Consider the following 25624-nt stretch of genomic DNA (forward strand, 5'->3'; position numbering starts at 1 on the left):
CTTAATGTCATTGAGTTTTTCTTTATTGATTCAAATGCCATCTAAATGAGTGGCCATCTAAACGTTACGGTCACGTGATCGCGTTACGCTGTCTCGACTTTATAATTTTTTCCACACCTCAAATAGTGCCCAGCGCCGCTAAAGAAGTTTTCACTTCAAAAATATATGATGTACACTTCCACCGAAAATTGGTTTGCACGAGATCTAGTAAGTGTTTTTTTTTAATACGTCATAAATTGTAAACCGCTATTTTATTATGTTACTTGCTTCTACGGAACCCTTCATGGGCGAGTCCGACTCGCATTTGGCCGCTTTTATGTTTAAGTTATTCAAAATAAAAAAAATATCTATTTTCAGGCGTATTTCTTGCCTGCCATACATACCATTGAGACTAACATGCATACAATAATTATAACGTTAGAAACTATAAATATTAGTTTTTTTGCTGCGTGATCTGCTCTGATGAAGTATTTGGCAGATTCCTCCGCAGAACCGCCGCAATACCTCACCCTTTAGCCGGAGGTCCGCGCTCGCGATGGCGTCCAGCAGTGGCCGCGGCTCGCGCACCACGAACAACATTTCAAGCCTCTACGTCATAGATGCCACTTATCGTAGTTATCGTGTGTGCGTATGGCGGTCGCCGTCGTACCTACTCGTACTATGCAATAGCCAGAGATGACGTGTGCTAACACATCACTGCTTTTCTGCACAACGTCATGACTATGTCATAATTAACGTCAATGTCATACGTCATAGCATCGCGTCATCAGCACATCGGTCACATAGGCTACGGTGACTGCTTACCATCTGGCGGGCCGTTTGCTTGTTTGTCACCTAGGTACGTGGCATTAAGAAACCATGAACTGTGTGTTTATTATTTATTTTATACATTAAAATATAAGTGCATAGTCCTTTTTCCTCATTCTATTCTTATACTTTTGTCAAATTTAATGACAAAAACAAAAAAGTTAATTTTTACCCGACTACGGCAACGCAAAAGGTGGAATATGATTTTGACCGGTATGTACAGTCGCCATCAGATATATCGGAGCGGCCAAGGTGCTCACAAATATCGGAACACGCCTCTATTGTCAGGGCGTTAGAGCGCGTGTTCAGATATTGTGAACACCTTGGCCGCTCCTATATATCTGATGGCGACTGTATGTGGGTATGTATATATATTATGTTCCCTCATAACTTCCAAAGTACTCATTATAATTTGACAAACGATATATATGTCATTCAAATCGTCTTAACTGTCCTTTGGTTATAGGCTATATGACGTATGGTGCAATATGACGCAAATTGAACACGGCGCCCTCTAGCGGTCATAAAGTCACGAACCAAAAAATATAAATAAAGTATTGATGACGTGTTGTATCACTCGAAAGGGCATAATTAGCACATTTCCAGTATATGCATATTGTTTGCTGTTGCGCCCGGCTTTGCTTGCATGCACCCGATAAAACATTGATTTATCGGGTAGGTACTTAAGTCGAACTACTAATCTGCAAGCGCTCTAGATTCAATCCGTGCGTTATCCGACTACGGCGATACAAGAAGGTTTTTGCAAAAGAAATTTGTCTGGCCGCTATATGGTGTTTTTTTATGACCTGCAATATTTTACAACGTGAATATGTATATAGGTCATACTGAGCAACTTTTACTATGGGGCCAACCCCGGGCGTAGCCCGACGCACGTCGCGCGGTATGCGGTCCAAATCTGGGCTCCTTGGCGTCCTCATACTAAAAGATAGCCCGATATATGGGGCGCTCTGCGTGCATTACTGTACTGAAGATGCCCTCGCAAAAGTTATAGTAATACCAAAATTAATTAAATAAAAAATAAGTTCAAAAACTAAAACCCGACTAGGTACTGAAAATCGCGTTCTAATCGTGGCATACGATCACGGCTATTCTCTGAATCTTATTCTTTTAATATTTTCTGTATGATAATTTGAGATAAGAATTCTATCTTGTTTCATGCTTTTTAGAGCGCGATTAGCAGTAGTCGGGTTTTAGTTTTTGAACTTATTTTTTTTATATTATATAAATCTTTATTGCAAACTTATTTTACAACTGTACATGAGTATAAAAACAAGATTTTGTAAATAACACACACGAACGACGATAAGACTTAAAATTATTAGGTACTTACTAGAACTTTCCATACCTACTTTCACTTCAGCAGATACGTCGTAAAAACGGAGGTACAATTACTCTTATATACCTATATATATTTTTTATAAGCTTATATGAGTGTCCCCCTGTTGGGCAAAGGCCTCTCCCCTTGATTTCCACGACTCCCGATTTGGTGTTTCCTCCGGCCAGTTGTTCAGGAAGTTGTCCAGGTCATATACATTTTTTTATTATTTTGCTCATATTCATTATTTTGCGATGGTCTTAGAAGTTGGTTCATTATATTTGATTATTACGGGGTATACAAGAAGTATGTAACAACATCCAGGACCCCAAAAGGTTCAGAGTTCAAAAACAATGCTTGTGTTTTTTTTATAATTGCTTTATTTCAAGACACGTGATCAAATGAATCGGATAATCGTTGAGAGTGAATAATTTAGTTGCATCCGCATCCGCACTGTCCGCAGATGGAGACGGAGCCGCATGCGGGCGCGCAGCCGCCGAAGCAGACGGAGCCGAGCACGGGCACGGCGCCGGTGACGCAGGTGGTGCCGCACGCGTCGATGGTGCCGGCCGCGCCCACCTGTCCGCAGCCCTGCCCGCCGTACGAGCCGCAACCGCTGCCGGAGCTGGAACCGTAGCTGCTGCCTGAGCCGCAGCATTTCTGGCTCAGCACGGACTGAAACATATTGCTTGTTAATTATGCGCCGAAATTATTTTTCATTGCTGTGTTAACAAAACATGCACACTAAGATAAGAATATTATGACGTTATTAATAAACGCGTTACTGGCCTGAATTAGTTATGAATCGTTTGTCTTTCTATTTTATAATTTAACTGGTTTGGTTTGACGTAAATAAATGTATTTTCTTTCTTTCTTTTCTTTATCTGTCATTTTGACTTATGTATTTGAAAGAGAGGGATACAACATAATTTAATGAATAAGGGGGTTAGAATTTAACCCCCATAAAAATTTACGGACCTGATTTAGTTAAATTATGTTTTATCCCTTTCTTACAAATATGTAAGTCTAAATGACAGATAAAGAGAAACGATTCATAACTAATTCGGGCCAGTAACGCGTTTATGATAATACCATAAGTACCTATTAATATGCAAGTAATTATTTAAGCTTATCCAGTGCTCCTTGCCAAAGGACTCAATATTAATTATGTTCAACTTTAACGTCTGACTTAAAATGGAATTTTAAAACTACAGACATAATTCTAACAGCGCCACCTGGTCGCATCGTCAAAAAATACTGCTCGTATATCCTACCTCCCATTCTCCTTCCTTAATCCTTTGTAAAAAAACACATTTTAAGCGGTTTACTCATACTGTACATAATTGAGAAGGAGCATACACTACATAGCATACAATTCGTGTGAACAAACATACAAACAGTTGCTCATCCCATGTATCCGTTATTATGGGTAAAACACACCTCATTTAACTTTAAATTCCCCTTCAAATCCTTTAATTTTTTTTTTAATAAAACAATAACGGATCTCGGGGCAGAGGAAGACCCGGAGATAGCGGGACGACCTTGACACATTTTGTAAAGAGTGGCGGAGTGTGCACCGGATAGGACCAAATGGCGGGAAAGAGGGGAGGCCTTTGCCCAGCAGTGGGACACTCCTATAGTCTAATAAAAAAAAAAAAACAATCATGCGAAGTAAACAATAGTCAAGTACAAATATCAATTCAATCAAAAGTATTTACCTGGATCAGGCAGAGCTGGAGACAGAGGACGAACACGGTGAAGGGAGACATGGTGCTGTTCCTTAGCTTATAACTTACTTTGAAACTATAATTGCTCTTGTAGCTTGTTCAGCTTTTATACCAAAAGATTTCAAAGGAATGTTAGGAAACATTGATAACTCGAACACATGGTTATATCAAGTTTTTGTCTATAAGAGCTTCGCCAGGACAATGGGTCCTGATAATGCGTCAAACGTGTTTAATCGTGAATGTTATTTTTAATTGTTCTTTTGTTTCAAATTATAGCAAAGGCAAATGAGTGATAAGAAAGCATTTAAAAACATAGGTGTGTATATCGAATAATCATTCTAGTGAAAACTTCCACTAAGGACAGATCAAAATGGCATTCAAAGTTGTGATCCTCTGCGCTTTTGCTCTCCTTGTCCAGGTAAGTAACCTTATTTATTTCCATTTTACATAATGTTTCTACATAACATATTTTCTTTCAAACGTTGGCTGACTTGGAGAATATAACCAAACGGGGACGCCTTGTCTGTAATTTTCTGTACAAAACAGTCTGCCGATTTATGTGGGGGAGGGGCACGTCAAATGTATGCCATGTATGCTGCTGTTTTTCCAATCCTGAACTAACCATGGTTTTCAAGATAGGATTTAAACCAATTCAAGAATGCAGACAGGCAGTTAAACTACGTTTATGGAAGTATGTATTATAATCGTAAAGTCAGTTTCTTGTTGTAAATATCTATTAAAATCGGATTATGGCCGGGCTTCTCAAAGTATTCTCTGATTTCTCTGCCAAATAAAATGGTTACCAGCCCACTCAACTCAACCAACCCAGCTTACCTATGCTTCGTCAGTCAACTATCACTCAGTACTTATTGATGTATTCTGATCAGTTAATTCTTAGCTTTGAAACTCTTTTTAATAGTGTATTTCCGTTCAGTTATTAATAACGTACCTATGTTGATTTGTGGTGCAGACCATCTCCGGTCAGAGATGCGGTTGCTCATGTGGCAGCTCTAAGAGCTCCATCGGCTACGGCTCCAGCAGCTCCGTCAGCGCCAACTCCATCCAGATCCAGAATAGCGGCGGCGACCTCCTCGTCACCAGCGTCGGCCCCATCTCCCCCTCCGGCATCGCCGTCTCCTCCGAGCTCGACCTGCGCGGAGACTTGGACGTTAACGGGCAACTGCCGTTCCTGAGCGCCGTGGAGTTCTCGGGCAAGTACGACACCAAAGGGTCCGGCTGCGTGGACTACAGCTGCGGCACCTGCGGGAACGTGGCCATCACCAGCGTGCAGGGCAACTCTGGTTGTGGTTGTGGTTGCAACTAAGCCTTGCCACATAATTTCGACTTTTGCATGATGACCAAAGCTTTGTTTTATTCTTAGTTGGTTTTATGTCTGCGGATTATTCAAAAGAAAACCATATTCGTTTTTTCTCTTCCGATTCCTATGTTATTTTCACTTAAAAGCAGTCATATTTAAAATGTATTTTCTGTGTAAAATAAAAGATTTGACCTAATTAATTAATATTTTTTAATTATCACTACACCCTGTTCTTACCGGTTATACTCAAACACACCCACTTTGTAAATGAACTGTCGCCTGCGGTATTTCCGGACCGATACGACCTTCAAACCTACAAGAAAAGAGCGTACTCCCATCTTAAAGGCCGGCAACGCGCTTGCAACCCTTCTGGTGTTGCGGGTGTCCATGAGCGGGTGTAATCGTTTGCCATCAGGTGATCCGTCTGCCCGTTTGCCTATATCATTAAAAAAAAGTAGAAAAAGGCGAGAAAATTTAAAATGTCTATGGCAAGTTAACTCTTCGGGCCTAAGTACATTTTTTTAATTTTCCTCGGCTTTGCTAACTGGTTAGCGCCCTCCTTCGTAGACCATTTTTTTGGGTTCCGTACCCAAAGGGTAAAAACAGGACCCTATGACTAAGACTCATTCTTTTAAATTTATGGCTTCAGTCCAGTGGAGTCCACTATTTTGCCAGTATCAAGGTATTAGAAGCTACGCTAAAATTCCCTGCTAGGAGGGATCAAAGTTGTACTTTTCTGTTCTAGGACACAATTTTTTCTTACTTGCATACTATTTTTTTTGGTCATATAATACATAATTATTTTGAAACATAACAATTTCCTCATAGTTGATGTGAAAAGCAGTATGTGTCACACGGTATCAAAATTATTTCGTCTTGGGCGTTAACACTTGAATCCCTCATTACGCTCAGGATTCAATGTACGCCTTTGACGGAAATACTTATATCATTTTGATCCCTTGTAACACATACTACTATTGTTGCGTTAATCAGTGCATATGATGTTTGTGTCGTAATAAATTATTTTTTGCTGATTCAGGCTATTCTCTTTAATGTAGGTATTTGTGTCATTTCTATGAACATATTCCAATATATCTATATTGTTCTAGTTCTCTCATTACACTACTTCATTATAATTTCTCACCGTTTATATGTGGGATATAGCCTGTAGAATCAAGAATCTCTCGTAGAATAAAGTTGCTGTCACTTTAATGAAAATAGATGAATTTCATTTTTTTATAATTAGCCTTGAGAATAAATGAAAACCTTTTAGCTACCATTAATATTAAAATTATATCAACAAATGACGCCGATATTATATTGCATGGCAAGTTTATTTTCCAGTGTGTTCTACTACTACTCAGACCAAATAGCGGTGGAACTAAAAATACCTGTCAGCGACGCACTCCACCAAGCTACAGAACGGGACCGATGGAGACAACTAGTTGACGGAATCAAACGGAGTCACGATCCTCAGCAATTAGGGACCGATTGAAGAGAACGTTAGAACAGGAAGTTTAATCTCGTATAAGTGTGACATAGATACACTATGTATATACATTTTCGAGTTTTACGGTAGGACACACATAATATCGAAAAATACGAAGACAAGCCGTGGGTAGGTATATGAGGTGATTAGTTAGTTAGTTATGCTGGGCATTTTCCGCAAATTGACAACCAATTGTGCCTATTTTGAGTGAAATCGAGTAGACTCTAGCCACCCCAGCTCCTCCACGCAACCTAGCAGTGTCTTTAGGTTGCTAACTGCTTCCTTCAGTGTGCACAGAGCCCCTGTATACTTCTACCTGTTTGTACAGTCTAGGAGAATATTTGCTGTTTCCTCTTCTTCCATGCAAGCTCTGCAGCCGGGGCTTGCTGTTTTACCCATATTATCTAGGTATTTGTTTAGTGAGTTATGTCCTGTAATTAATCCTATTATATTACGTAGTACGTATTTTGGTGAGCTTGTAGTTTTGTTCCGGTAGAATTTCTTTGGTCTGCCTACATTTGCCCAGTACTTATTGTGCACATGAGGTATAATATTTATTGTTATCATTTAGGTAGCGTTGTGTAGCCATCTAATGGCGAGTAAGGATGCCAGGAGAGATGCACTGATAGGTACTTAACTAAACAAATAACAAAACGAAACGTCATACGATCATATGTTTTATTACGCCACAGCGTTTCTATTTTACATCCGATAAATTATTTGATGAAAAATATCGGCCGGTATGTGTACTCTTATTTTTTAGGAAGTAGGCAAGCTTACGAACCGGGTCTTCTTTGGCTCAGGTAAGTATTTACCTTAGCTTTTACTCAGAATGAGTTCCATCAAACACTCTTAAGACAAGCCGGTGTTAGTAGCCTTACGGCTAGGCCACTAGCACTCATAATTTTAATAATGTGGGTGTATGTTTATGAGACAAACACAATGTTTGTTTTGTCAATGCATTTTAATGGATAAGCACAATTGTACATAAGTACGAGTATGCACTTATACAGCCAAAAATAACTTGAAGTTATCGAGTCATCCGTCGATATACGTGCTCTTAGTATTTGCAGCCGCAGCCGCAGCCGGAGCCGCCGCCCTGCACGCTGGTGATGGCCACGTTCCCGCAGGTGCCGCAGCTGTAGTCCACGCAGCCAGACCCTTTGGTGTCGTACTGGCCCGAGAACTCCACGGCGCTCAGGAACGGCAGTTCCCCGTTAACATCCAAGTCTCCGCTCAGGCTAAGGTCGGAGGAGACGGCGATGCCGGAGGGGGAGATGGGGCCGACGCTGGTGACGAGGAGGTCGCCGCCGCTGTTGGAGATGGACACGGACCCAATAGAGCCGGAGCTGCTGTATCCGCCAGAGCGGCCGGACCCGCACGAGCAACCACAGCTCTGTCCGGAGATGGACTGCAACACAAAACAATATTAAACATATATTTAGCCAATACGGAACAAAAATAAAGTTTGAAATATTTATAAGTACTTACCTAGAATAGATACATTTATTTATTTTAGGTAACTAGTTAAAACTTATAAGGTGAGCCACCAATAGGTAAGCAAATAGTGGGTATCTCTATCAGGATGAGCATAAATTGCTCATTGTTGGTATTAATTATTGATTTTATTGTATAGGTATTTATGACGCAATTTAGAGTGGCAAATGAGACTAAAAACCCGTTTATGAATTAGAAGAAGTGCGTTGACCTATTTCTGGCGTTTATTATTTCCGAGAAATAAATAAGAAGAGTCATAAAGTTACCTGGACCAGAAGGGCGAAAGCGCAGAGGATCACAACCTTGAACGCCATTTTGACTTGTTCGTAGTGGAAGTTCTCACTAGAATGTTTCTTCGCTTCGCAGACCTAGTTTATAAAGGTTTTTTTTATCACTATTCGAAAATTTCTTTGATTTAAAACAATAGACTAATTAAATATAACAATTAATTCAGCAGCTTGTGATTGATCACGTTTGAAGTCACTATCAGCTCAGACCTCATTGTTTTAGTAAAATACTATTTAAAAGACAAAACATTGATTTTCTACCACGTGCTCGAGTTATCAATGGTTTCAACATTCCATTGAAAACGCTTTGGTATAAAAGCTGAACCAGCTACATGAGCAATTACAGTTTCAAAGTAAGTTTGAAAGCTACGGAACAGCACCATGTCTCCCTTCACCATGTTCGTCCTCTGTCTCCAGCTCTGCCTGATCCAGGTAAATAATTTTGATTGAATTGACATTTGTACTAGACTATTGTTTACTTCGCTTTATTGTTTTTTTTTATTAGCCTATAGGAGTGTCCCACTGCTGGGCAAAGGCCTCCCCTCTTTCCCGCCATTTGGTCCTATCCGATGCACACTCCGCCACTCTTTACAAAATGTGTCAAGGTCGTCCCGCCATCTCCGGGTCTTCCTCTGCTCCGAGATCCGTTATTGTTTTATTTAAAAAAAATTAAAGGAATTGAAGGGGAATTAAAAGTTAAATGAGGTGTGTTTTACCCATAATAACGGATACTTGGGATGAGAAACTGTTTGTATGTTTGTTCACACGAATTGTATGCTATGTAGTGTATGCTCCTTCTCAATTATGTACAGTATGATGGTAGTTGTATGAGTAAGCCGCTTAAAATGTGGCTTTCTACAAAGGATTAAGGAAGGAGAAAGGGATGCGACCAGGTGGCGCTGTTAGAATTATGTCTGTAGTTTTAAAATTCCATTTTAAGTCAGACGTTAAAGTTGAACATAATTAATGTTGAGTCCTTTGGCAAGGAGCACTGGATAAGCTTAAATAATTACTTGCCTATCAATAGGTACTTATGGTATTATCATAAACGCGTTACTGGCCTGAATTAGCTATGAATCGTTTGTCTTTATCTGTCATTTAGACTTACGTATTTGTAAGAAAGGGATAAAACATAATTTAACTAAATCAGGTACGTATTTTTTTATGAATAAGGGCGTTAGAATTTAACCCCCTTATTCATTAAATTATGTTGTAAGTATTATGTATACATAAGTCAAAATGACAGATAAAGAAAAGAAAGAAAGAAAATACATTTATTTACGTCAAACCAAACCAGTTAAATTATAAACTAGAAAGACAAACGATTCATAGCTAATTCAGGCCAGTAACACGTTTATTAATAACGTCATAATATTCTTATCTTAGTGTGCATGTTTTGTTAACACAGCAATGAAAAATAATTTCGGCGCATAATTAACAAGCAATATGTTTCAGTCCGTGCTGAGCCAGAAATGCTGCGGCTCAGGCAGCAGCTACGGTTCCAGCTCCGGCAGCGGTTGCGGCTCGTACGGCGGGCAGGGCTGCGGACAGGTGGGCGCGGCCGGCACCATCGACGCGTGCGGCACCACCTGCGTCACCGGCGCCGTGCCCGTGCTCGGCTCCGTCTGCTTCGGCGGCTGCGCGCCCGCATGCGGCTCCGTCTCCATCTGCGGACAGTGCGGATGCGGATGCAACTAAATTATACACTCTCGACGATTATCCGATTCATTTGAACGCGTGACTTGAAATAAAGCAATTGTAAAAAAAACACAAGAATTGTTTTTGAATCAGTACCTTTAGGAATCCTGGAATTTGTAACTTACTTCCTGTATACCCGTAATAATCAAATATACCAACTCAAATAAATCAACTTCTAAGACCATCGCAAAATAAATCATCTAAGCAAAATCATTTCAAAGGTAATTAATTAATAATACCTACCTATCTAAGGCCTTTGCCTTATTATTAATTTACTGCGTAGTGCATACCTGCTGAAGTGAAAGTAAGTACCTACGTAAAGTAGGTACTACCTATGCAAAGTTTTAGTAATAATTTTGAGTATTGTCGTTCGGCTGTATTTTTTACAAAATCTTGTTTCTATCCTTACATTATGTTTAGTTGTAAAATAATTTTGAAATAAAGATTTATCAAAATAAACTTGTTTGGTGATGGTGTTTGTCATTTAATTTTGACAAAAGTAAAAGTATTTCATGAGGAAAACAATTATCCTATGTTTTTTTATACCACGTAGGTGGCAAACAAGCATACGGTCCGCCTGATGGTAAGGAGTCACCGTAGCTTATGTGACCGATGTGCTGATGACGCAACGCTATGACGAATGACATTGACGTTAATTATGACGTAATCATGACGTTGTGCAGAAAAGCAATTGGGTCAAACAGATCACTGTGTTATGTCTTTCCTGTAGACATACACGAGAGTTAAGGGCTATAAAGGCTAATTTTCTTATTTAACCCTTATCCACGTGAAAAGGTCCTCCTTTTATTTAAAGAACTATGATAAAATCATTACTTACATGCACACAAGCTGTTAACTATTGCCCACAGGAGAGAAAACTAGTGTGTTATCGCGAACAGTACATTTTTCTCTCCTGTGGGCAATAGTTAACAGCTTGTGGGCATGTAAGCAATGATTTTATCATAGTTCTCTAAATAAAAGGAGGACCTTTTCATGTGGATAAGGGTTAAATAAGAAAATTAGCCTTTATAGCCCTTAACTCTCGTGTATGTCTACAGGAAAGACATAACACAGTGATCTGTTTGACCCAATTATTGTCTATCACACGTCATACCTGACTATAAAATGTTACGAGTAGGTACAACTGTGACCGTAGAGTCTAGAAATGTTAAGATAAGATAAAATTTATTTCATTGAATAATATCCAAAATATAAGACAATCATAGTACGATGAAATAATAAATAATACTTAAATATTGGAAATATACAAACATGATTTAAAAAGTCAACATAAAATATAAAATCTTGTAAGCTAAAATTGTAACTGGGTCTAACATAATACATATTTTACATCGATAATTTAACTAAGTACATAACTTAATACGACCTTCAAATATACTCTCAGGGCTCTGTTGCCGATCTATCACAGACTATCTGCGCCATGAACACCGACTTGGAGAGCATTTTAGATTGGAGCAAACGTTACGGTCTCAAGGTAAACCCTACTAAAACTCAGGCTATGATAATAGGTAGCTCAAAGCTTACTGCTCGGATTGATTTTGGTTCTCTACCTGCCATTGTCTTTGACGGCATTCAGATTCCCTACTCTCTCCAGGTAAAGAACCTCGGTGTGATGATGGACCAGAGTCTCTCTTGGGCGCCTCAGGTGCGTGAGGTTAGCAGGAAGATGTTTGCAGCAAGTGCATCACTCCGCAGACTTCGAAATTTCTTGCCTTACGCCACTAAGATTGCGCTAGCTCAATCCCTCTTACTGCCCATATTAGATTATGCTGATATTTGCTATCTGGACCTTACGGAGGACCAGCTGAATAAGCTTGAGCGCCTCCAGAATCTCTGCATAAGGTTTATATTTGGCCTGCGCAAATATGACCATGTGTCACAATTCCGTTCTCAGCTCAAGTGGCTTCCTATTCGACTTCGCCGTGACTCTCATGTCCTCGCCCTTCTTTATGGCATTCTCTTTAATCCCGCTACACCACCTTATCTCAAAGAGCGTTTCAAGTATCTCTCTTCTATCCGATGTTCTCAGACTCATATTCTTGCTCCTCCTTCATCTACTTCAAAATTTTATAACACCTCCTTTACCTTCCGGGCTGTTCGGTTGTGGAATGCTTTGCCAGTAGAATTAAGATTAGCTAAATCTCTCCCCATTTTCAAAAATCAGCTGAAAGTATACTTTTTATCTCTGCCTTAAGTTGCCATTTTATATATTGTATATATGTAAGTATAAATATGTATTATGTATATATATATTGTATATTTATTTGTGTATTAGGTTTTGTTGTAATACTAATATAAGTAGTTTTGTAATATGTGTGTTTGTGTTTAATAGTCTCCATATTTTGCTCCGTGCACTACCTGTTGACTTTTGTTTGAGTTCTACATTTCCTGCTACCCAAAGGTTGTCTGGAAGAGATCGCTCTTTAGCGATAAGACCGCCTGTTGTTACCTGGTTCTATTTTTCCGTTAAAATTTCTTTGTAGTTTTACATGTATGTAAAATGTATAATTATTGGTGCAATAAAGAATATTTACTTACTTACTTACTTACTTAATACTTGTATCTTAGGTATTTCGTGTTAGTAGGTCAATGTAGTGTAAGTTAGGTACTTCGGTGCATTGAGCAAAAACAATAAAGATTATATTAGTAACGTGTTGTTCGTGGTGCGCTCGCCGCGGCCACTGCTTGACGCCATCTCGAACGATCGCGGGCCTCTGGCCGAAGGGTGTTGTATTGAGGGATTTGAGGTGGTTCCATAGAATAAGTAATTGGCGGTTCGGTTCTGTGGGAATCTGCCAAATCCTACATCAGAGCAGGTGACGCCGCAAAAATCTGTTGTGTCACCTAAGTAAACGAGTTTTGGTTTCTATCGTTACAATTATTGTATGTATGTTAGTCTGTATTGTACGTCCTTACGTTACTGCATTGCTGCCTGACAATAAATGATTTTTGATTTTAAATTAATCAAAAAACGATGTACTTAGTGCCAAACGCCGTTAAATTATCCGTCTCGTAAACATCACTAAACGTTACTTTGTAAAATGCAGGTTGATAAGAAATATAATTATATTAAATTATTTCACAAAAGAATTACAATTTAACAACCCCTAAAACTATTAATATGTATTGTGATTGCGTAAACAGCTTCGTCTACGTAGAACAGGTTAATATGTAACTAAATAGCATGCCTGTTTAATCGGAGGCCTATTTAGCAATATTATTTAGGTCAATCACTACAAACACGTACCTAACTCACATACCTAAAGCAAATTAAGAGCGTCAGAGATTTAATAAACTAATAATTTTAATAATGTAGGTGTTTCTTCTTAAAACTGCGCTTTATCGGTTTATTAACAATTTATTTTATCTAATAACTCGCTGTAGGCAGTGCTTTTTTACGAAAGCGACTTATATGACTTTAGGGATACCTACTTAGAGTCCATATTACGACTAGTCAGGTTTTTTTTTATTCTTAAGCATAAGATAAAAAAAAAATGCTTATTTGAGCAACAAATTTTAATGGATCATATCATTACAATTGTACATAGGTACGAGTATGCGGTTAGGCAGCCAAAAATAAATTGAAATTTTCGAGTCATCCGTCGATATGCGTGCTCTTAGTATTTGGAGCCGCAGCCGCAGCCGGAGCCGCCGCCCTGCACGCTGGTGATGGCCACGTTCCCGCAGGTGCCGCAGCTGTAGTCCACGCAGCCGGACCCTTTAGTGTCGTATTCGCCAGAGAACTTCACGGCGCTCAGGAACGGCAGTTCACCGTTGACTTTCAAGTCTCCGTTCAGGCTGAGGTCGGAGGAGACGGCGATGCCGGAGGGGGAGATGGGGCCGACGCTGCTGACGAGGAGGTCGCCGCCGCTATTCTGGATCTGGATGGAGTTGGCGCTGACGGAGCTGCTGGAGCCCTTATAGCTGCCGCTGCCGTAGCCGATGGAGCCTCTAGAGCTGCCACATGAGCAGCCACAACTCTGACCGGAGATGGTCTGCATCACAAATCAACATACGTTATTAATGTTACGCTGAATGGAAATACACTATTAAAAAGAGTTTCAAAGCTAAGAATTAAGTGATCAGAATACATAAATAAGTACTGAGTGATAGTTGACTGACGAAGCATAGGTAAGTTGGGTACGTTGACTTGAGTGGGCTGGTAACGATTTTATTTGGCAGAGAAATCAGAGAATACTCTGTGAAGCCCGGCCATAATCCGATTTTAATAGATATTTACAACAAGAAACTGACTTTACGATTATAATACATACTTCCATAAATGTAGTTTAACTGCCTGTCTGCATTCCATACTTGAATTGGTTTAAAGCCTATCTTGAAAACCACGGTAATTACAGGATTGGAAAAACAGCAGTGGTATTATAGACACGTTGAGAGAATGAATGAAATAAAACTAACAAGTAGTATACTCGTAAAACCGCTCGTAAATAAAGTAAGGATTTAAGGTATGATATTAAAGAGGAAACCCTCAGCCAACTTGGAGGATATAACCAAACGGAGCAAGCTTTCCCCTCTGTCGAAAATAGGCTGCCAATGGTCATACACATTGTATAGACTGACGTTTATCTGACATGGCTATTTTTACGTTATGCATACATTTGACGTGCCCCTCCCCCGCATAAACCGGCAGACTATTTTCTACAGAATATTACAGACAAGGAGTCCCCGTTTGGTTATATCCTCCAAGTCAGCCAACGTTCGAAAGAAAATATTTTATGTAGAAACATTATGTAAAATTGAAATAAATAACGTTACTTACCTGGACAAGGAGAGCAAAAGCGCAGACGATCACAACTTTAAATGCCATTTTGATTTGTTCTTAGTGGAAGTTTTCACTAGAATGATTATTCGATATACAAACCTAGTTTTTAAATGCTTTCTTATCACTCATTTGCCTTTGATATAAATTGAAACAAAAGAACAATTAAAAATAACATTCACGATTAAACACGTTTGACGCATTATCAGGACCCATTGTCCTGGTGAAGCTCTAATAGACAAAAACTTGATATAACCATGTGTTCAAGTTATCAATGTTTCCTAACATTCCTTTGAAATCTTTTGGTATAAAAGCTGAACCAGCTACATGAGCAATTATAGTTTCAAAGTAAGTTTGAAAACTAAGGAACAACACCATGTCTCCCTTCACCGTGTTCGTCCTCTGTCTCCAGCTCTGCTTGATCCAGGTAAATACTTTTGATTGAATTGACATTTGTACACGAGTACTGTTTACTTCGCTTTATTTTTTTTTTATTATTTTTTTATTAGCCTATAGGATAGGAGTGTCCCACTGCTGGGCAAAGGCCTCCCCTATTTGGGCGTTTCTCAGAGATGACCTTCGGTGCCTGACTTCGGTGCCAAATTTTTTTTTAAACTTAATTGATATGCGACTTTATTTCCTAAAATCTAGCCTTAATATAAAAAATATTGGTAGTGGTGGCCTCCATTAGAACCTTATAGTTTTTAAGATATTTGAGATTTAAAAAACACCGAAATCATGTGCAGGCACTGAAATCAATTGGCGTCACCGAATTCAATAATGCATATACAAAAATCATATTTCAAATTTATATCTCAATCATATTAAATTTTAATAATTTTTTTCATTCTTATTTGATTATAAGCGATGTAACAAGGCTAATGATCTCGAAAGCTTACATAACTTGAAGATTTTAAAATAACCTAATTACGGCTTGTAAAACAACATATCTAGAAGATATCCCACACTATTTGACTGTCCTCATATAATAGGGTGATGGGCGATGTATGGTCCTGGAACGAGTTTCAGACATGTCGACCACATATTCGCACATTAGTGCCATAAAGGAGAAGATGTTTGTTTCATACAATCCGACCGCACACGCATCAAAAAGATACTTATGTTACCTACATCCGATAAACAAGAAACTTATGAGTGGTGTTCAATGCTCAAAAAATATTTAATGCACTTATAAAACAATGTGATGCAATACGGAAAACAAGTGTTTTTGAATAACAGAGTTTTAAAGCGTGAACTCCATCAATTTAAAACTATTTGAAGTGGTCGACTAATGCTTGAAGATCTAATTACCTGTTAATTATTTCAGTTATCTTGGTCTAACTCTATTATTGTCCTACTAGGCACAACAACTCCCATCAACCTTCAGTGTCCTTGGTGTTCAAAAGGTTTAGGTCATACCTAATCTTCTTAACCGCACACCGCACCGTAACACATTGTAAGAGAAACAATGAAACAACATTATTTTAACACTTTTTGGACTGGAGATCTCCAGCACCCTCAAACACTTGAGCTAATTTGTAACTCCTATATTTAGACTTAAAGACATAAGACATTGAGGATTGTTAAAACATTTGTTATGTTCAATTTGTGTATATGGCTATCCTTTAGAAATATCGATCAGTAAGGTACGCTCAGCGTCTTTGAAGCGATCTGGACATTAGAAGGCCACGTTATTTTTAATCCCTTGTTCTGAACATCCTGTCCCTTGGGTGCACCTTGCATAGTACTTACATACACAAGTTATTGTAAACGAAGTGGGATCTAATTCACTGCATTCATTTAACATGGCTGACATGTTTAAAGGTATCGAGGTGTAGGGCCTCAGGTGATACAGACGACAATTAACATAATTTACCTACTTCATTGGTTTGAAGAGAATATCAAGACAGAGAAAGAAACATTGGGTCTACAAGTTTCAACACACGTCTGTTTAAAAAAACTACTCATAGTAAACTAGTGATTTTTTGTACCTATTATGACTTAATTTACTTACAAAGATAATTTTACGTTTATACAACGTATCTTGCGCTTCTTAGGTGTGATTAATTAGTACAACAAACTAGTTTACAAAGCAGGATTTGAATTCAGTGATCACTTTTTTGATATCGGTGGTCAAAAAATCCACCGAATCCAAGGAAATCAACACCAGCGATGTCAAAATTAATCGCTTTTTAGCAATTACAGAAATACCATGAGTAATACAGAGGAGATGTAATAATGATGGATTTACGTACTTTAGAGGATTTCTTAATCACTTCCATAACGATAAATGCACTAAAACTTTCGGAGTAAAATGCACCACCGATCTCAAAAAAACATAGAACCAAACCCACCGAAGGACGGTGAAACCTTTAAAAAATCACTTTATTATACTGTGACTGTACCTCTACTCTATTTAACGGTTAAGGCACAACTAAAGCATACTATGTTTGAGACACTGAGTTCCTGGTTTACAACTTTGAAGGAGTACCGACATGTTTTGCAAATTACACCGAAATCAGGCACTAGCCCGGGACACATCGTAAATTTGGTTTTATTCAATGAGTTGAGCAAACACATTATTGTGGTATAAATAATATGATAAGTTAACTAATACCTTATGCGTGAATACCCATAATAACTCCGATCGAATGCCCCATCTTGAGTAATAATTTTTTGTTTCACAAAATCTGGGTGCGGGACACTCCCACCGAACATCATTTTTGGCATTTGAAATTTTTTTTCTTGTATTATATAAATAATAAATAAATAATTTGTTAGTGTCCCAGGCAGAATATAGGCTGAAGACCATGCCTAAATTAATTCAGATTTATTGAACAGTAAATTCAATCATTTATTGCCCTGGACACGTAAAAATGGCCCTCCTGAGAAATGCCCATTTCCCGTCATTTGGTCCTATCCGTTGCACACTCCCGCCACTCTTTACAAAATGTGTTCAGGTCGTCCCGCGATCTCCGTTTTGGTCTACATGTGCCCCGAGATCCGTTATTGTTTTATTTAAAAAAAATAAGGAATTGAAAGGGAATTTAAAGTTAAAAGAGGTGTGTTTTACCCATAATAACGGATACATGGGATGAGAAACTTTTTGTATGTTTGTTCACACGAATTGTATGTTTTGTAGTGTATGCTCCTTCTCAATTATGTACAGTATGGGTAAGCCGCTTAAAATGTGGGCTTCTAGAAAAGATTAAGAAGGGACGAAGGGAGGCACGATATACGAGCAATATTTTTTGACGGTGAGACCAGATGGCGCTGTTAGAATTATGTCTGAAGTTTTAAAATTCCATTTTAAGTCGGACGTTAAAGTTTAACATAATTAATATTGAGTCCTTTGGCAAGGAGCACTGGATAAGCTTAAATAATTACTTGCCTATCAATAGGTAGGTACTTATGGTATTATCATAAACGCGTTACTGGCCCGAAATAGCTATAAATAGTTTTTCTTTATCTGTCATTTTGACTTATGTATTTGTAAGAAAGGGATAAGGGGTAAATTTTTATGAATTAGGGCGTTAGAATTTTAACCTCCTTATTCATTAAATTATGTTGTATCCCTCCCTTTAAAATACATAAGTCAAAATTACAGATAAAGAAAAGAAAGAAAGAAAATACATGTATTTACGTCAAACCAAACCAGTTAAATTATAAACTAGGAAGACAAACGATTCATAGCTAATTCAGGCCAGTAACGCGTTTATTAATAACGTCATAATATTATTCTTATCTTAGTGTGCATGTTTTGTTAACACAGCAATGAAAAATAATTTCAGCGCATAATTAACAAGCAATATGTTTCAGTCAGTGCTGAGCCAGAAGTGCTGCGGCTCGTACAGCTCCGGCAGCAGCTACGGTTCCAGCTCCGGCAGCGGTTGCGGCTCGTACGGCGGGCAGGGCTGCGGACAGGTGGGCGCGGCCGGCACCATCGACGCGTGCGGCACCACCTGCGTCACCGGCGCCGTGCCCGTGCTCGGCTCCGTCTGCTTCGGCGGCTGCGCGCCCGCCTGCGGCTCCGTCTCCATCTGCGGACAGTGCGGTTGCGGATGCAACTAAATTATTCACTCTCAAAGATTATCCGATTAGTTTGAACGCGTGTCGTGAAATAAAGCCATTATAAAAAAACACAAGCATTGTTTTTGAACTCTGAACCTTTTGGAATCCTGGATGTTGTAACTAACTTCTTGTATACCCCGTAATAATCAAACATAATGTACCAACTTCTAAGACCATCGCAAAATAATGAATGTGAGCAAAATAATAAAAAATATATACGAGTATATGACCTGGACAACTTCCTGAACAACTGGCGGGAGGAAACACCAAATCGGGAGTCGTAGAAATCAAGGGGAGAGGCCTTTGCCCAACAGAAGGACACTCACATAAGCGAATAAAAAAAAAATAGGTATATAAGAGTAATTTTACCTCCGTTTTTAGGGTTCCGTACCTAAAGGGTAAAACGGGATTCTATTACTAAGACTCCGTCCGTCTGTCACCAGGCTGTATCTCGTGATCTGTGATAGCTAGACAGCTGAAATTTTCACAGATGATGTATTTCTGTTGCCGCTATAACAACAAATACTAAAAACAGAATAAAATAAAGATTTAAGTGGGGCTCCCATACAACAAACGTGATTTTTGACCGAAGTTAAGCAACGTCGGGCGGGGTGGTCAGTACTTGGATGGGTGACCGTTTTAAAGTTAAGTTAAAAGAGGTGTGTTTTACCCATAATAACGGATACATGGGATGAGAAACTTTTTGTATGTTTGTTCACACGAATTGTATGTTTTGTAGTGTATGCTCCTTCTCAATTATGTACAGTATGGGTAAGTCGCTTAAAATGTGGGCTTCTACAAAGGATTAAGAAGGGACGAAGGGAGGCAGGATATACGAGCAATATTTTTTGACGGTGAGACCAGATGGCGCTGTTAGAATTATGTCTGTAGTTTTAAAATTCCATTTTAAGTCGGACGTTAAAGTTTAACATAATTAATATTGAGTCCTTTGGCAAGGAGCACTGGATAAGCTTAAATAATTACTTGTCTATCAATAGGTACTTATGGTATTATCATAAACGCGTTACTGGCCTGAAATAGCTATAAATATTTTGTCTTTATCTGTCATTTTGACTTATGTATTTGTAAGAAAGGGATAAGGGGTAAATTTTTATGAATAAGGGCGTTAGAATTTTAACCTCCTTATTCATTAAATTATGTTGTATCCCTCCCTTTAAAATACATAAGTCAAAATGACAGATAAAGAAAAGAAAGAAAGAAAATACATGTATTTACGTCAAACCAAACCAGTTAAATTATAAACTAGGAAGACAAACGATTCATAGCTAATTCAGGCCAGTAACGCGTTTATTAATAACGTCATAATATTCTTATCTTAGTGTGCATGTTTTGTTAACACAGCAATGAAAAATAATTTCAGCGCATAATTAACAAGCAATATGTTTCAGTCCGTGCTGAGCCAGAAGTGCTGCGGCTCGTACAGCTCCGGCAGCAGCTACGGTTCCAGCTCCGGCAGCGGTTGCGGCTCGTACCGCGGACAGGGCTGCGGACAGGTGGGCGCGGCCGGCACCATCGACGCGTGCGGCACCACCTGCGTCACCGGCGCCGTGCCCGTGCTCGGCTCCGTCTGCTTCGGCGGCTGCGCGCCCGCATGCGGCTCCGTCTCCATCTGCGGACAGTGCTGCGGATGCGGATGCAACTAAATTATTCACTCTTAACGATTATCCGATTCATTTGAACGCGTCTTGAAATAAAGCAATTGTAAAAAAAATACAAGAACTGTTTTTGAACTCAGTACTTTTAGGAATCCTGGATTTTGTAACTTACTTCCTGTATACTCGTAATAATCAACTATACCAACTCAAATAAATCAACTTTTTAAGACTTAGTCTTATAGGCTTGAAAAGTTAAGATAAGATGTGATGCCGTGCCGTGCCGGTAGGTAAGTGACTAGCGGATTAATTTAATGTATTTTTATTTAATTTATAACTAATTTTAATTTAATTTTTAATGTAATGTATATTTTAATCTTATGTTAATATAATTTGTATTGTGTTGTGTAATATTATGTGTGGACCATTGTAGTCTGTTAATAAATAAATTAATTGATTGATAAGATAAAATTTATTTCATTGAAGAATATTCAAAAAATAAGACAATCATAATACGATTAAATAATAAATAATACTTAAATATTGTAAATATACAAACATGATTTAAAAAGTCAACATATTGAAACTGTGTCTAACATAATACATAATATTTTACATCGATACTTTAACTAAGTACCTAACTTAATAAACTTGTATCTTAGGTATTTCGTGTTAGTAAGTCAATGTAGTGTAAGTTAATTACTTCGGTGCATGGAGCAAAAACAATAAAGATTATATTAGTAACGTGTTGTTCGTGGTGCGCTCGCCGCGGCCACTGCTTGACGCCATCGCGAGCGCGGACCTCTGGCCGAAGGATGTCTTATTGATGTATTTGAGGTGGTCCCACAGAATAAGTAATTGGGTGTCGGTTCTGTGGGAATCTGCCAAATCCTACATCAGAGCAGGTGACACCGCAAAAATCTGTTGTGTCACCTAAGTAAACGATTTTTAGTTTCTATCGTTACAATTATTGTATGTATGCAGACTGCATTGTACGTCCTTACGTTACTGCATTGTTGCCTGACAATAAATGATTTTTGATTTTAAATTAATCAAAAAACGATGTACTTAGTGCCAAACGCCGTTAAATTATCCGTCTCGTAAACATCACTAAACGTTACTTTGTAAAATGCAGGTTGATAAGAAATATAATTATATTAAATTATTTCACAAAAGAATTACAATTTAACAACCCTTAAAACTATTAATATGTATTGTGATTGCGTAAACAGCTTCGTCTACGTAGAACAGGTTAATATGTAACTAAATAGCATGCCTGTTTAATCGGAGGCCTATTTAGCAATATTATTTAGGTCAATCACTACAAACACGTACCTAACTCACATACCTAAAGCAAATTAAGAGCGTCAGAGATTAAATAAACTAATAATTTTAATAATGTAGGTGTTTCTTCTTTACACTGCGCTTTATCGGTTTATTAACAATTTATTTTATCTAATAACTCGCTGTAGGCAGTGTTTTTTTACGAAAGCGACTTATATGACTTTAGGGATACCTACTTAGAGTCCATATTACGACTAGTCAGGTTTTTTTTATTCTTAAGTATAAGATAGATCAAATGCTTATTTGAGCAACAAATTTTAATGGATCATATCATTACAATTGTACATAGGTAGATAGGTACGAGTATGCAGCTAGGCAGCCAAAAATAAATTGAAATTTTCGAGTCACCCGTCGATATACGTGCTCTTAGTATTTGGAGCCGCAGCCGCAGCCGGAGCCGCCGCCCTGCACGCTGGTGATGGCCACGTTCCCGCAGGTGCCGCAGCTGTAGTCCACGCAGCCAGACCCTTTAGTGTCGTATTCGCCAGAGAACTTCACGGCGCTCAGGAACGGCAGTTCACCGTTGACTTTCAAGTCTCCGTTCAGGTTGAGGTCAGAGGAGACGGCGATGCCGGAGGGGGAGATGGGGCCGACGCTGCTAACGAGGAGGTCGCCGCCGCTATTCTGGATGGAGATGGAGTTGGCGCTGACGGAGCTGCTGGAGCCGTAGCCGATGGAGCCCTTAGAGCTGCCACATGAGCAGCCGCAACTCTGACCGGAGATGGTCTGCAACACAAATCAACATACGTTATTAATGTGACGCTGAATGGAAATACACTATTAAAAAGAGTTTCAAAGCTAAGAATTAAGTGATCAGAATACATAAATAAGTACTGAGTGATAGTTGACTGACGAAGCATAGGTAAGTTGGGTTGGTTGAGTTGAGTGGGCTGGTAACGATTTTATTTGGCAGAGAAATCAAATAATACTTTGAGAAACCCGGCCATAATCCGTTTTGAATAGATATTTGCAACAAGAAACTGACTTTATGATTATAATACATGCTTCCATAAATGTAGTTTAACTACCTGTCTGAATTCCATACTTGAATTGGTTTAAATCCTATCTTGAAAACCATGGTAATTTCAGGATTGGAAAAACTGCAGTGGTATTATAGACACGTTGAGAGAATGAATGAAATAAAACTAACAAGTAGTATAATACTCGTAAAACCGCTCGTAAATAAAGTAAGGATTTAAGGTATGATATTAAGAGGAAACCCTCAGCCAACTTGGAGGATAGGTATAACCAAACGGAGCAAGCGTTCCCCTCTGTCGAAAATAGTCTGCCAATGGTCATACACATTGTATGGACTGACGTTTATCTGACATGGCTATTTTTACGTTACGCATACATTTGACGTGCCCCTTCCCCGCATAAATCAGCAGACTGTTTTGTGCAGAAAATTACAGACAAGGCGTCCCCGTTTGGTTATATCCGCCAAGTCAGCCAACGTTCGAAAGAAAGTATGTTGTGTAGAAACATTATGTAAAATTGAAATAAATAACGTTACTTACCTGGACAAGGAGAGCAAAAGCGCAGACGATCACAACTTTAAATGCCATTTTGATTTGTTCTTAGTGGAAGTTTTCACTAGAATGATTATTCGATATAAAAACCTAGTTTTTAAATGCTTTCTTATCACTCATTTGCCTTTGATATAAATTGAAACAAAAGAACAATTAAAAATAACATTCACGATTAAACACGTTTGACGCATTATCAGGACCCATTGTCCTGGCGAAGCTCGAATAGACAAAAACTTGATATAACCATGTGTTCAAGTTATCAATGTTTCCTAACATTCCTTTGAAATCTTTTGGTATAAAAGCTGAACAAGCTACAAGAGCAATTATAGTTTCAAAGTAAGTTTGAAAGCTACGGAACAACACCATGTCTCCCTTCACCGTGTTCGTCCTCTGTCTCCAGGTCTGCCTGATCCAGGTAAATACTTTTGATTGAATTGACATTTGTACTCGACTATTGTTTACTTCGTATATTGTTTTTTTTTATTAGCCTATAGGAGTGTCCCACTGCTGGGCAAAGGCCTCCCCTCTTTCCCGCCATTTGGTCCTATCCGATGCACACTCCCGCCCACACACACACACTTTACAAAATGTGTCAAGGTCGTCCCGCCATCCCCGGGTCTTCCTCTGCCCCGAAATCCGTTATTGTTTTATTTAAAAAAAAATTAAAGGAATTGCAGGGGAATTAAAATTTAAATCAGGTGTGTTTTACCCATAAAAACGGATACATGGGATGAGAAACTGTTTGTATGTTTGTTCACACGAATTGTATGCTATGTAGTGTATGCTGCTTCTCAATTATGTACAGTGTATGGGTAAGCCGCTTAAAATGTGGGTTTCTACAAAAGATTAAGGGGGGAGTAAGGGGGGCAGGATATACGAGCAGTATTTTTTGAAGATGAGACCAGATGGCGCTGTTATAATTTTATGTGTGTAGGTTTAAAATTCTATATTAAGTCTGACGTTAAAGTTTAACATAATTAATATTGAGTCCTTTGGCAAGGAGCACTGGATAAGCTTAAATAATTACTTGCCTATCAATAGGTACTTATGGTATTATCATAAACGCGTTGCTGGTCCGAATTAGTTATGAATCGTTTGTCTTTATCTGTCATTTAGACTTACATATTTGTAAGAAAGGGATAAAACATAATTTAACTAAATCAGGTCCGTATTTTTTTATGAATAAGGGGGTTAGAATTTAACCCCCTTATTAATTATGTTGTATCCCTCTCTTACAAATACGTAAGTCAAAATGACAGATAAAGAAAAGAAAGAAAGAAAATACATTTATTAACGAAAAACCAAACCAGTTAAATTATAAACTAGAAAGACAAACGATTCATAGCTAATTCAGGCCAGTAACGCGTTTATTAATAACGTCATAATATTCTTATCTTAGTGTGCATGTTTTGTTAACACAGCAATGAAAAAGAATTTCGGCGCATAATTAACAAGCAATATGTTTCAGTCCGTGCTGAGCCAGAAGTGCTGCGGCTCGTACAGCTCCGGCAGCAGCTACGGTTCCAGCTCCGGCAGCGGTTGCGGCTCGTACGGCGGGCAGGGCTGCGGACAGGTGAGCGCGGCCGGCCCCATCGACGCGTGCGGCACCACCTGCGTCACCGGCGCCGTGCCCGTGCTCGGCTCCGTCTGCTTCGGCGGCTGCGCGCCTGCCTGCGGCTCCGTCTCCATCTGCGGACAGTGCGGATGCGGATGCAACTAACCCTTTTCTCGACGATCTAAAACCTAGTCTAAAAAATCCGTAAGAAAGGAACAGATCGAACTTGTTTGGAAATAAAGAGCAAAATTAGGATCCCATGACGCTTTATTTTATATTTTAAACCTTCCCTATGATAACTAAGTTATTAATAGAAATAATCATAATGAGCAGCTTGTCTTCCGTACCGACAAATACCATTGCAGGCGTTGAGTATATAGCGTCACGTACGGTTATGTCATGTGTTTTTATTACTTTCAGCTTAACCGGTATTATATCGTTCGCCGAGAACCGTAAATTTTTCGTTTCTCTTCTTACCGGTAAGACAGGAGAACGAAGCGGTTTAGTTCGCGTTGCAACAAATAACCGGTTTATGAATGAACAAATTTTTAT

The 25624-nt window shown here is 38.8% G+C and overlaps 6 protein-coding genes across 6 annotated transcripts in view; 2 read left to right on the forward strand and 4 right to left on the reverse strand.

The window, feature by feature from the left end:
- Window positions 1–8581, reverse strand: part of LOC134802662 (uncharacterized) — a 58651-nt gene extending 50070 nt beyond the window's left edge. The window contains exons 1-2 of the mRNA XM_063775298.1: window positions 8441–8581; window positions 8006–8088 (exon numbers count right to left, since the gene is read on the reverse strand). Coding sequence (XP_063631368.1) covers window positions 8006–8088; window positions 8441–8488 — 131 coding nt within the window. The 5' untranslated portion in view covers window positions 8489–8581. The remainder of the gene's footprint in view (window positions 1–8005; window positions 8089–8440) is intronic.
- On the reverse strand, window positions 2501–3933 carry LOC134802921 (chorion class high-cysteine HCA protein 12-like). The gene is made up of 2 exons (XM_063775639.1): window positions 3862–3933; window positions 2501–2818 (listed from the first exon to the last, which is right to left on the reverse strand). The coding sequence occupies exons 1-2, from the start codon at window positions 3910–3912 to the stop codon at window positions 2576–2578; spliced, it is 294 nt and encodes a 97-aa protein (XP_063631709.1). The 5' UTR covers window positions 3913–3933; the 3' UTR covers window positions 2501–2575.
- A 232-nt stretch (window positions 8582–8813) lies between the features above and the next one.
- LOC134802949 (chorion class high-cysteine HCA protein 12-like) lies at window positions 8814–10231 on the forward strand. Its single transcript, XM_063775678.1, has 2 exons — window positions 8814–8893; window positions 9917–10231. Exons 1-2 carry the CDS (start codon window positions 8843–8845, stop codon window positions 10157–10159), a joined length of 294 nt encoding a protein of 97 aa, XP_063631748.1. The 5' UTR covers window positions 8814–8842; the 3' UTR covers window positions 10160–10231.
- A 3552-nt stretch (window positions 10232–13783) lies between these two features.
- Window positions 13784–15042, reverse strand: LOC134802663 (chorion class B protein L11-like). The gene is made up of 2 exons (XM_063775299.1): window positions 14961–15042; window positions 13784–14175 (listed from the first exon to the last, which is right to left on the reverse strand). The coding sequence occupies exons 1-2, from the start codon at window positions 15006–15008 to the stop codon at window positions 13798–13800; spliced, it is 426 nt and encodes a 141-aa protein (XP_063631369.1). The 5' UTR covers window positions 15009–15042; the 3' UTR covers window positions 13784–13797.
- A 7281-nt stretch (window positions 15043–22323) lies between these two features.
- Window positions 22324–23615, reverse strand: LOC134802705 (chorion class high-cysteine HCB protein 13-like). Its single transcript, XM_063775350.1, has 2 exons — window positions 23506–23615; window positions 22324–22714 (listed from the first exon to the last, which is right to left on the reverse strand). Exons 1-2 carry the CDS (start codon window positions 23551–23553, stop codon window positions 22355–22357), a joined length of 408 nt encoding a protein of 135 aa, XP_063631420.1. The 5' UTR covers window positions 23554–23615; the 3' UTR covers window positions 22324–22354.
- Window positions 23616–23841: 226 nt separating this feature from the next.
- On the forward strand, window positions 23842–25259 carry LOC134802706 (chorion class high-cysteine HCA protein 12-like). Its single transcript, XM_063775351.1, has 2 exons — window positions 23842–23932; window positions 24986–25259. Exons 1-2 carry the CDS (start codon window positions 23882–23884, stop codon window positions 25235–25237), a joined length of 303 nt encoding a protein of 100 aa, XP_063631421.1. The 5' UTR covers window positions 23842–23881; the 3' UTR covers window positions 25238–25259.
- Window positions 25260–25624: the final 365 nt, after the last annotated feature.

This window comes from Cydia splendana, chromosome 25 (assembly GCF_910591565.1).
Source record: "Cydia splendana chromosome 25, ilCydSple1.2, whole genome shotgun sequence".
In the NCBI taxonomy this organism is placed as follows: Eukaryota; Metazoa; Arthropoda; class Insecta; order Lepidoptera; family Tortricidae; genus Cydia; species Cydia splendana.

Excerpts from the sequence above, each read along its gene's own strand:
- LOC134802705 (XM_063775350.1), bottom strand. The coding sequence starts at position 23,553 with ATGGCATTTAAAGTTGTGATCGTCTGCGCTTTTGCTCTCCTTGTCCAG. Across the intron at positions 22,715-23,505 it reads CTTTTGCTCTCCTTGTCCAG|ACCATCTCCGGTCAGAGTTG; the intron begins GTAAGTAACGTT and ends TTTGTGTTGCAG.
- LOC134802921 (XM_063775639.1), bottom strand. The coding sequence starts at position 3,912 with ATGTCTCCCTTCACCGTGTTCGTCCTCTGTCTCCAGCTCTGCCTGATC. Across the intron at positions 2,819-3,861 it reads TCCAGCTCTGCCTGATCCAG|TCCGTGCTGAGCCAGAAATG; the intron begins GTAAATACTTTT and ends AATATGTTTCAG.
- LOC134802706 (XM_063775351.1), top strand. The coding sequence starts at position 23,882 with ATGTCTCCCTTCACCGTGTTCGTCCTCTGTCTCCAGGTCTGCCTGATC. Across the intron at positions 23,933-24,985 it reads TCCAGGTCTGCCTGATCCAG|TCCGTGCTGAGCCAGAAGTG; the intron begins GTAAATACTTTT and ends AATATGTTTCAG.
- LOC134802663 (XM_063775299.1), bottom strand. The coding sequence starts at position 15,008 with ATGGCATTTAAAGTTGTGATCGTCTGCGCTTTTGCTCTCCTTGTCCAG. Across the intron at positions 14,176-14,960 it reads CTTTTGCTCTCCTTGTCCAG|ACCATCTCCGGTCAGAGTTG; the intron begins GTAAGTAACGTT and ends TTTGTGATGCAG.
- LOC134802949 (XM_063775678.1), top strand. The coding sequence starts at position 8,843 with ATGTCTCCCTTCACCATGTTCGTCCTCTGTCTCCAGCTCTGCCTGATC. Across the intron at positions 8,894-9,916 it reads TCCAGCTCTGCCTGATCCAG|TCCGTGCTGAGCCAGAAATG; the intron begins GTAAATAATTTT and ends AATATGTTTCAG.